The sequence below is a fragment of the Primulina tabacum genome, chromosome 11, assembly GCF_025594145.1.
Source record: "Primulina tabacum isolate GXHZ01 chromosome 11, ASM2559414v2, whole genome shotgun sequence".
In the NCBI taxonomy this organism is placed as follows: Eukaryota; Viridiplantae; Streptophyta; class Magnoliopsida; order Lamiales; family Gesneriaceae; genus Primulina; species Primulina tabacum.
The window spans coordinates 39,061,840-39,072,678 of record NC_134560.1 but is presented as its reverse complement, the minus strand read 5'-3'; the positions used below and the strand labels follow the sequence as shown (position 1 = coordinate 39,072,678).

General features: G+C 33.7%; 1 protein-coding gene across 2 annotated transcripts; it reads left to right on the top strand.

The window, feature by feature from the left end:
• Positions 1 to 3,594: 3,594 nt before the first annotated feature.
• On the top strand, positions 3,595 to 9,642 carry LOC142517655 (long chain base biosynthesis protein 1-like). Of its 2 annotated transcripts, none has more exons than XM_075620015.1 (13): positions 3,595 to 3,729; positions 4,463 to 4,697; positions 4,777 to 4,871; positions 5,434 to 5,525; positions 5,831 to 5,924; positions 6,031 to 6,103; positions 6,219 to 6,351; positions 7,094 to 7,268; positions 7,870 to 8,010; positions 8,086 to 8,181; positions 8,833 to 8,974; positions 9,108 to 9,235; positions 9,312 to 9,642. In XM_075620015.1, exons 2-13 carry the CDS (start codon positions 4,583 to 4,585, stop codon positions 9,483 to 9,485), a joined length of 1,458 nt encoding a protein of 485 aa, XP_075476130.1. In that variant the 5' UTR covers positions 3,595 to 3,729; positions 4,463 to 4,582; the 3' UTR covers positions 9,486 to 9,642. The 2 variants fall into 2 exon arrangements, with proteins under 2 accessions (XP_075476130.1, XP_075476129.1); XM_075620014.1 differs by having other exon boundaries at positions 4,450 to 4,697.
• Positions 9,643 to 10,839: the final 1,197 nt, after the last annotated feature.

Here is a 10,839-nt window from a genome sequence, read left to right as displayed (position 1 = left end):
GACAATCTCAATGATCCCTTCGGTTTCTAGCTACAATCACAAAGAACCACAATTCACTCTTGTATCTCACTTCTTCTCGCACAAGTAGATACACTCTTGAATTGATATCTCAGCCCTCTTCATATATATAGAACGCCTTCCTTCTGAATATATCTATATATATTTGCTGATCCTGTATATGTGATCTCTAGCTGCCTTTTCGGTTTCATTTCTTGATTCCTTTTTGTTTTGTAACCAACTTCTGTTAAATTCACAAGGCAATCATATGGCATTGACTTCTGACTCAGCGGGAGTTGTACATAGTCTACAAGAATTTATCAACATCTCTGAATTACAATTGAGGAGATTTGAAATCAAGAAACTGAGAATGTGGGGTTTTTTTTATTTGATATCGATATCATTAACAACGGGGATGGTGGGGGTAATACTAAGGTACTTTGCCGGCCCAGACGTGGCTAGCTACGACCGCTTCATCGTCGGATACACCTGGTTTTGCACCCTTTCAATCATCATTCCCGTGCCGGCTGAAATCTGGGCTGTACGTTTCTTTTCATCTAATGGTGTTGTTACATCTGATGTTACTGGTTTCATGACGTGATCACCTATGGATCATCAGTTTGTTTTTCTTTTTGATATTTTTTGCAATTTTCGTTTGTTTCTTTAGTTTATGTTTGATGTTGCGCTTGAGTGAATGTGATTATGTTGTAGGATTAAATTTCTCCTTTTTTTGTTGCTTGGAGTGTGTGGCAGCTATTTGAATAGTTAAATATACTAAGATTAATGAGAAATAAAGGTTCTTTGATTATTTTCGTTATCAGAAAGATGAAGGATATGTCATTAGCATATCCTGTTATGGTAAGTTCATTATCTAAAAATGCGTGAATTTTATTTGCTAGGGATGAGAATTCAGATTCATTATCAAGTGAAAATTTATATACGATATTCATGCCTTACCCAGTGAAATTTATCTTGTTTGATCGATAGCAGAATGGAATATAAGTTTTTTGATATGTAGGACCGCACTGAAATTTTTTATCAAATGGTTATCAACCCCTTGGAAGGAACATATGTGTAAAATGGTAGGAACTTTCACAGAAAACACAACATTTCTTGTGACAATGCCCCAACTTTACTGTCATGCTTCTACTGTATAGTTTTATGGGATGAAGCTGAGAATCAAGTTGAAGAATCAATTATGTAAAAAGTCTTGAAGCCGTCTGAAGTATTTGTGATGTTATCACTAGCTTGCTGCCTTTGGCAATATTCTTGTATCCGATTATTTGTTAGAAGTAGGATTTGAATATAATCTGTGAATGTCAAAATTGGGTCACCGCAGATATTATAGAGAAGTCTGAGAAGATCTAGTGGTAGTTTCAGAGATGTTTTGAGCCATTTCTTCCTTTTTGGGCTGAACACAGGACATTCATATATGCTGTAGAGTATCAATCGCATGCCATATAAGCCAAAAAACAAGATTGCAAAGTTTGTGGATATGCGGATTAATAAAATGAGTTAGTAACTTGAGCCAATCTAGCAATTTTGAATTTCTTTAACTTGTATTACTCTGTGATTGAGACACTCTTGAAGCATTCTCAAATCAGTTTGGTTATCCCGTCCATGCATTATGTATGAGTTTGAGTGACTTTATTGGTATTTCAGAGTTACATTTGGCCCCAGATGAGTCAATGCAATAAGTGCAATCACTTCTTGCATGAAAAGAATCAATGATGCGGTAAAGATTCCTCAGATCTGCTTATCCACCTAGTTTGATCTTTGTTTCTTGTTTGTGGTGCTGGTTTTCTATATTTGAAATCTCTTCTGTGCCTTCACAACATACGAAAATTGTAGGATGATGATTTCTCTGTGATTTAATCTATCAAAACTATGTTTTTTAATTGTTAATTATTAATGAAATATATGAAATTTTATTTTCTTTTAAATTTTCAGTTACATATGATTATTAATAAGAAATAAACTAAGAATAACTTTATTGATCACATAAGTTAATAATAATAATATTAGAAATATTAATAATATTGCGATTTAACAAAATCAATAATAAAAATTATAAATAATATTAGGGAAACTTAGGTTGAGTACAATTTTTATTTAAATTGAAATAATAGATCGAATTGATTTCATTCGAAAATGTAGTGATTTTAATTAAAAAAAAAAAATCAGTTCGTTTATTTAATTTGGTTTCGGTTATGTTTTTCAAAAAATTCAGTCAAACCAAATAATTGATTTTTCAATTCAATGTAATTTTTTATTGTATTTAGTTTTATATTAGATTTTTTTTTAAATAAAACTTCTGATTTTTAAATTTTTTTATTTCAGATTTCAGAAAATTAAATATTTATATACTAACTGAAATGATTGATTTGAATCCGGTTCAGGCTGATTTGGTTTATCATCAATTTTAGAATCAAACGTTTATTATTAGACCAAAAGCTATAGTTGTTAGTCAATAAGTAATTTCATTTCTTTATACTTGTGGCACGCAGAGTGCACCTACTTAAATGCTAATGGGTCGAGCTTTTAGGCCTATGACTTTGGGGAAGTGCGTGTCTATCTGCTGGTGCTGTCTTATACCCTTTAGAGATCAGTCTTATAATTTATTTTGTTACGTCTCCAATAGAGACAATATTACTCGTTAAGATCTAACGTCATTCTTTTATAGCTCATCTAGTCAACCAAATCATGCGGCTCAGTGTCAACAGTTTAACGCACGATAACTTTTCAAAAGGTCACTCATCTCACTATTACTCTCATACATGCACGCTTAACCCAACATCTCTCAAAAAGTATAGAAATATGCTTCTCGAGCTGTTAACCAATGTGCAACTTTATTTTCTTATATTTGTAGCGACGCAGAGTACATTTACCTGGGTGCTAATAGTCGGGCTGGTAAGCTCATGAGTCTGTGGATGTCTATGTCTATCTGTTGTTAGTTGTCTCACATCCATTAGAAAAAACAGTCTTGTCTTTTCTCTATCGTCAATCATGTCCCCAGCATAAATAATATTACCTGTTAAGGTCTGATGTCACTCTTTTACAGTCCGTCTAGCCAACCAGATCAAACAATACAACATCATCAGTTTAATGTATGAGAAATTCTCAGAAGGTCACTCGTCTCAGGACTGTTCTCACCCATATACATTTAACTCAACCATCGATATTAACTATCTCAGTTCATTCTTTATTAATAATCATAGTTATGTGTGTAAAGTAATTTGTTTATTTAAAAAAATAAAGTTTCATAAATTTTATCGATAATAAATTTAAAATGATGATGATTTTAAATAATCTATTAATAAATATGATAATTTAGAAAATTCATAAAAAAATAGTTTTTTTTTAATATATATTTTAATAATTATTTATATATTTTTCAAATCGAACCATGAATCCCCTGTTATGTTTTAGAAAAAAAATTACATTTTGATCCTGTAATTTTATCATTTGTAATTATAATTATATATGTTATCAGATTTCAATTTTAATCTTTTAATTTTTAATTTTGTTAATTTTAGTTATTTTCATATCCATGGTTGATATCACAGTGTACATATAAAAATCTTAAAAATTGTAACGTTTATGAAAAATAAAACAAATTTCCCTTTTTCCTGTTTTAAAAAAAACTGGTTAAGTTTACTTACCTCTTAAGAGTTTTTTGCATCTTCTCTCCCATTTCTGTCTGCGATAACGATTGATACGGTGGAATTGGAGGTAAGTGTATCCGATCTCAAGATTCAAGGGATTGTGATATGATGATAATATGCAGATCTGTTTGGTTTTGGCGACCACCCATTTTATTGATTTTTGATTGAGGATATGGAATGCTTGAATGGTTGAATCCGAGCCTGTTGAGCTTCGTGTACAGTCTAACTTGGCGTCTGATAGTATCCAGACTCACTCCCCGTGTTGCTCTAGCTCTCTGTTCAGAATGATTGAATTCGAGTTTCTTGTTTTTGAATGGTGTTACGCCTTCCGAATTGTGATGGATATGACTGTGTTCTCTATTAAATTTGTCGATCTTATGTAATTGTTGGGATCTAATGTACACGTGAAGGGCTTGTAATTATAGGATCGGCGTCCCTGTGGTTTTAATAAGTGGGAATGATTCGAAATCTATCCAATCTCAAATCTATCCAATCAAGAGAGAGTAATGCTTTTTCTTTTTTGGGAGATGATTTTGGGGTTTTTTTTTAAGCGACACTAGCATTTTCTGGGCATATTTCATTGAAAGATTAAATCTTTTTGCCTCTCCTGTGTGTAAGCCTGCCCTTCACAGCAGAGTGGGTCCAAGTCCGGGGGCTTAAACATGAAATATAAGCTTCAATCTTTCATATGAACACATTCTTGTGTTATTTGTCTGAATTGTAGATGCAATCGTGAATGTCTTAGTTATTTCTGGAGAGTGACTATAATGAATGTTTGATTTAGTAGTTGTTGGTTCCAGCTCTTGAACAAGCATTCATTCAAAACCGTGGTGAAAGTTTTCCGTGATATGAATTAAAGAGTACTAGCTTCTGGTTCCGATAAGTGGTGTAAGCCTTTGTGTGAATTCCAACTAGAGTCAATGGATACAATGTTGGCGGCATTTGAAAGTATGGCGAAGTCATTTTCAGATTGGGTGACATTGGTACTTGATGCACCTTCTACTCGAGCTGTTATCTTTGGAGTTCCAATTGGAGGTTCGCTATCTTTTTTGAAAGTGTGTTGTGTTTTGTTTCTATATTATGTGAATTTTGTCATGAGTTTATATTTCTGTAGGCCATTTGTTTGTGGAGGGTCTTCTCTTGGTTGTAATTCTTTTTCTTGTATCCCAAAAAAGTTATAAGCCACCAAAAAGACCATTGACGAAGAAGGTTTGTGTTTCATATTCTGAATTATTATCTTCTTTACTTTTCCTTTATTCAAACTGATACAGCGATGCTCTTCCAATGCAAGGTTTGCCAGGACATGAAATGAGCTTCTTTTCAATTAATTCATTTTTTTTTGTTTGTTTGATTTCTTTTCTCATTCATGCATTCTTTTGCTGTAAATGAATGCTGTGGAATAGAAAAAACGTGGTACATAAATATTTTGCTGATGGACAGTATTAAGCATTCATAATATATATTTAACAAATCATCATTGATGCGGAAAAATGTTCTGACAGGCTAGTATGTGTCCTCGGTCCTTGCTCTATTATTTGCTGTTTATGCAAATGCCTTGATAAGCCAATTTTGAAGAAGGATTTTATACCTTTCACGTCTAGGAAAGCCATGCTGATTAAGCAAATTTCTTCTTTCTTGCTTGCTTCTAAAATTGCAGCCAGCATGAGACTTGTCTTTTTACTTGTATTTTCCTAGATTCTCCATTTTAACATCTTGTTTTTTGTCATCTAAGCTGACACTGTGATATACATGGTTGGGCAATGATTTTTAGGAAATAGATGAGTTATGTGATGAATGGGTCCCGGAATCCCTCATTCCTTCTATTACTAAAGAGATGAAGTATGAACCCCCGGTATTGGAAAGGTGAGATTTTCATCTTGTATTGTTTCTCAAGTTCATTTTCTGGCAGAGGCAATTTTTGATATTGGTACTATAAAGAAAGGATGAGAGTTGATTAGAATAGATATATGCTTTCTTTATATGACATGAATTTTCACTGCATTTACTATATTATCTGACATAAAATTATTTAATAATAGAAGTGATGATGTGTATCTTGATTGTCGGCTTGAATTTCTGTTAGTCTTGCTTCATCAAATGAAGAATTATATTTTGAAGTCCTTACACTCTTTCAGATTTCATATTATCTCATTATTTTCATTATCCAGTGCTGCTGGAACACATACTGTAATCAATGGTAAAGAAGTTGTGAATTTCACATCAGCGAATTACCTTGGCTTTTTAGGGCACGAAAAGCTACAAGTAAGAAAAAGTTTCCTCTTGTCAAGAAATAGCAAATATTCTCTTCTGTTTTTCTTTTACTTTGTTGCTTTACATGGTTTTCAATAATAGTGTTGTTTTGAAGCAGGAGTCATGTACCAAAGCGCTGGAAAAATACGGTGTTGGTTCTTGTGGTCCACGTGGATTTTATGGGACAATTGGTAGGATCTGATATGTTGTCATAAACTGAAGCTCTTGCACCATTACTTCATCATGTGCCTCTCCTTAATTTTGCTCACCATAACACCATGCAGTCGATATTTTTAATTGATGCAGATGTTCACCTTGATTGTGAGGCCAGAATAGCAAAGTTTCTTGGAACCACTGACTCTATACTTTATTCCTATGGGCTTTCCACAATGTTTAGTACGATTCCAGCATTTTGTAAGAAGGGTGATATTGTCGTCGTGTGAGTTTTTCCGAAATACTTGTGGTTCATTTTATTGTATTGTGCCACATAACATCCTTCTGGAAATTCCTGAAAATTTTAGTTGGGTTCAAGTTATGGTTTATTTAAATGTAGAAAATTTGAAAGTAATCTGATATCATTTAGCACCAGTGGGAGAGTGCTAAGCTGAACATGGCCAAACTCTGATCTAGTTTTCATTTTGGTTTTTTTTTTTTTTTTTTTTTTTTTGCTTTTATTATCGGATATCAATGGCGGGGATCTAACTCATTGACACAAGCATGATTCCTTCTTCATTTTTTGGCAGTACTTACTCCACCTTCTTTAAAATTGTGCTCCTGGCATTCTGTTCTTAGTTTGCATTCCTCTTTCTAACGAACAATGTAAGCATGTTAATTTCCATGTTGATTTTATTCATGCTTCAAAATGTCTGCAACTATCTGTCAGAGTACAATAATTTTTTTCCATTACTATGAATTTTTTTTAATCTTGTCATGAAAATGCTGGACATCACCTTCATCATTCTATCAAATGTACTATGTATTCCTCTTTCTTGTGTCACTGACACAGATTATATCTTTATTTTACTGCTGTGACGTATGAATATATGAGCTGCTTATACTGGAGATCTAATTTCTATATAAATACTATATGTTGGGTTTCTATAATGATTCTTGTTAATCATAACATGTTGTTTTTTTCTATGCTTTCTTTTTTGGCTGGGTGTGGTGGGTATATCTTGCAGTGATGAGGGAGTCCACTGGGGGATACAAAATGGCCTTCACCTCTCTAGAAGTACAATAATTTTTTTCAAACACAATGATACGAAGTCCTTACAGAGTATTTTGGAGAAGGTTACCCATGAAAACAAACGAGCGGAGAAGCTTAGGCGCTATATCGTTGTAGAAGCAATATATCAGGTATCTTCTCTAACAGAAATAGCATTTTGTTTTTTCATTTACTATGATTTCTATTTTTATTCTTTTTTCTCAGATGTGGTGAGCACATGTACTCCAAGTTGTCTCTTCTGATAACCAAGTCCTTGATCTACACTTTGAACACTAGCTTCTTTTTATGCTTATAGGAGATCATCCTTTGAAACTTAATGGTTGAGAGCAAAAACCTTTGCATTTTTAGTTAATATATGATATATGATATGATGGAAGTTCAAACATAGCCTGTCATTTTTTCTGAGCACAGTTCATATGATCAATGACTTGCGAAAATTTGAGAATGGAGGATTTCCTTCAGCCAAAGCACCCAAAGCTATATGAACAATCCAGAGGCCGTAATCTTACTATTACCTGCATTGAATGCATCAGATTTTTTTTGAGGATCTACCGATGGCCTGTACACTAGCTATTGTGCCTTAGAGTCTCACTTCCTACTTGAAAAATTGGGAACTGTTTCAATTAAGTTCTATGTTAGTTTTCCATATGGAGTCTTGTACTTATTCTATATTTGAAATGAAGTTGAATTTTCTGAAAGGTTTATTCCTGACCAATCACGTGCCACTTCCAGAATTCTGGTCAAATCGCTCCATTGGATGAAATCATCAAACTGAAGGAGAAATATAGATTCCGTGTAATCCTAGATGAAAGCAATTCTATTGGTGTTCTTGGAAGTTCTGGTAGAGGCCTAACCGAACATTGCAGAGTTCCGGTAAGTATCCTTGGCCATTCATCTACAAGTTATAAATATATCCATGTAGTTTTATCTTGATTTTTTTTGGGATAGGTTGAGAAGGTAGATATTATTACTGCTGTAATGGGGCATGCATTGGCCAGTGAAGGAGGATTTTGTACTGGGAGTGCCCGAGTTATCGATCATCAGGTGGGTTTTTTTTTGAGTCATTGTGTGGGATACAAACATGGTTGCTACTAAATTTAATCCCTTATTCTTTAGATAAATGGTATAACTCTCTTGAATAGTCTGTAGTTGCTGTGTCAAACTAGTATATTGCTGTGTTTTAGAGTATCATATGTTTTTTTAGAGGGTTGAGTGCTCAACAATGCTTGCTGACACAAATTGATATGAGTTGGGGCAGTATTGATCATAACTTCCACTGGTTCCCAGACACTGCTCAGGATTGAGAAACAAAAACTGTTGGTACCCATTTCATTGGATTCTACTATTAGAACCACTTTTCTCACTAGCTCAAGCTCATTGGAAGTGGCTCAACAATTTTTTTGTACTTTGATAAACTCTCATGTATATGCCGGAGATCTGATATTATGTGCCGGAGTTAATATCAAGATGTGTTGTGCATGTTGATCAGACATTAACAAAGGTCTGATAATAAACAAACAATACCAACTTAATGACCATGATTCTAATGCTAAGTTTGAAACCGCTTTTTTCAGAAATTCTGTTTCATGAGTGAACTAGCAATAGTGTTGTACTTTAACATTCGCAGTCAACAATATTTTGCTGCTTTTTGTGCCGCTTATCTTCTCTAATGTCACTGCTATACTCCTTTTGCAGCGTCTCAGTAGTTCTGGTTATGTATTTTCTGCCTCCTTGCCTCCTTATCTGGCAAGTGCTGCAATTACTGCCATCGATATCTTGGAAGAAAGTCCAAATCTTCTCACAAAATTGAAGGAAAATGTAGCTATTTTACATAAAGGTTTCTACTTTTTTTTGTGGATCATTTGGCTATTCTCCCATTATTTAATCAACTAGGTTGCATCTGACTGATATTGAACTCTATGTAAACGATTGCCACTTTCCCTTTATAACAACGTTGTGTAATATTCCAGGTGTGTCAGAGATACAAGGACTTGAAACAACAAGTGATCCACAATCACCCATAGTTTTTCTTAGGCTCAAAAAGTCGGCAGGATTCTTGAAGGCAGATCTACAAGTGCTTCAAGATATTTGTGATCATGTAAGTGGTGTCTACTTCTCACTTGGACGAATAACATAGTCCCGAAAACATGCTTGATAATTTAATGTGCTTACAGTTATTGAAGGACTACTCCATTTTTGTGGCAACTTCGAAACGATCCACGGTTGACAAATGCAAATTACCTGCTGGAATTAGGCTGTATGTGTCTGCTGCTCATACGGAATCCGATCTAAGAAATGCATGCAAATCATTGAAGAAAGTTGCTGATTTTGTATTGGCAGAAGAATGATTTCATCCTCCGGATTATGTTCCATTACTAAGGGCTTCTTTTTTTCCCCTTGATTAATTTCTAGTGCAAAAAACAATAGACCAAATTGTACATGGAAATCAATGCACTTTCTGTTTGTCAAACACTACTAGTAAGAGAAGTAAATAGTTTGGATGTAGCTATTTATTTTGTAGGGTAGAGTTTGCATGCCTACTACCCCTATCACCCAATATCTGGTCCATTCCAAACCCCTCCTCTTACCCACCACCACCACCACCACCACCAAGATCTTTCGGCGACCCAGATGTCATTGGCAGAGGAAGGGCACGGTGCCGGCAAGAGGGGTGGTGGACATGGAAGAGGAAGGGTTTTTAATTGATTTTTATGTCAAAGGTATATTATTTATTATGATTTGGGTTGTGGAGCAACATTGAATTCCATTGAGTCAAAATGCATGCAGCGTACACGAAGTTGGATATTCAATGTAAGGATGAATAAAAGTCAGGGTTGAAAATTCCATGCACTTTCTTTCTTTAATTAATAAGAATTATTGACTTTATGCTTTTTATATTTTATTATTAAAATAAGGTTTTTCAAATATCTTTTTCTTTAAAAAAATTAATTTAAGTTGAAATATATCTATTTTGCATGGACATTCGGGAATACCCACGTACAATGTACATGTCATATCTTGTAATTTTGAAGGATGTAAAAAATTATAGAATTATGGTTCAAAAGAAATTATAATAATTGCCTATAATAGTTGAAAGTCAAAGTAAACAACTGTGGAAGTTGGAAAAATCAATAGAAGCAATTTGCACTTTGTATATCTATCCATCGCTTTTTATCTAGAGCAAAAACTTGTGTGAAACGGTTTCACGGTTGGTATTTTATTAGACGGATTTTTTATTTGAGTTATCCATGAAAAAATATTACTTTTTATGTTAAGAGTATTACTTTTTATTGTGAATATCGGTAGGGTTGACTCATCTCACAGATAAAGATTCGTGAGGTCATCTCACAAGAGACTTATCTTTATATAGTAGAAAAACAACAAGTTGATTCAATTTTTTTCAAAAAATAAAATAAAAAAATAAATCTACTAAATGAGTAATCAATAATTAATCCAAATCAATTTATCATAAAACTCGACAGTTACAAAACAAATGAACATAACGTATGCATCGAAGGATGTTAGTATAACATAAAATATAATATTGTTCATTTTCAGATGACATTTTTTTTGGGCTCGATCCTAAGACTTACGGGAAGGGATGGAAGAAGGTGAGACCAACTTGGCTATTTTAGGGGTCTCTTTTTGAGACCTATATTGGTGTATATATAACTTGTATCTTTATCTACTGTAGTCTGTATG

Bases quoted from the DNA above. Each gene is read 5' to 3' on its own strand.
- LOC142517655 (XM_075620015.1), top strand. From the start codon at position 4,583: ATGGATACAATGTTGGCGGCATTTGAAAGTATGGCGAAGTCATTTTCA. The intron at 5,925-6,030 runs GTAAGAAAAAGT...GTTTTGAAGCAG, and splicing joins TAGGGCACGAAAAGCTACAA to GAGTCATGTACCAAAGCGCT. The intron at 6,352-7,093 runs GTGAGTTTTTCC...TATATCTTGCAG, and splicing joins AAGGGTGATATTGTCGTCGT to TGATGAGGGAGTCCACTGGG.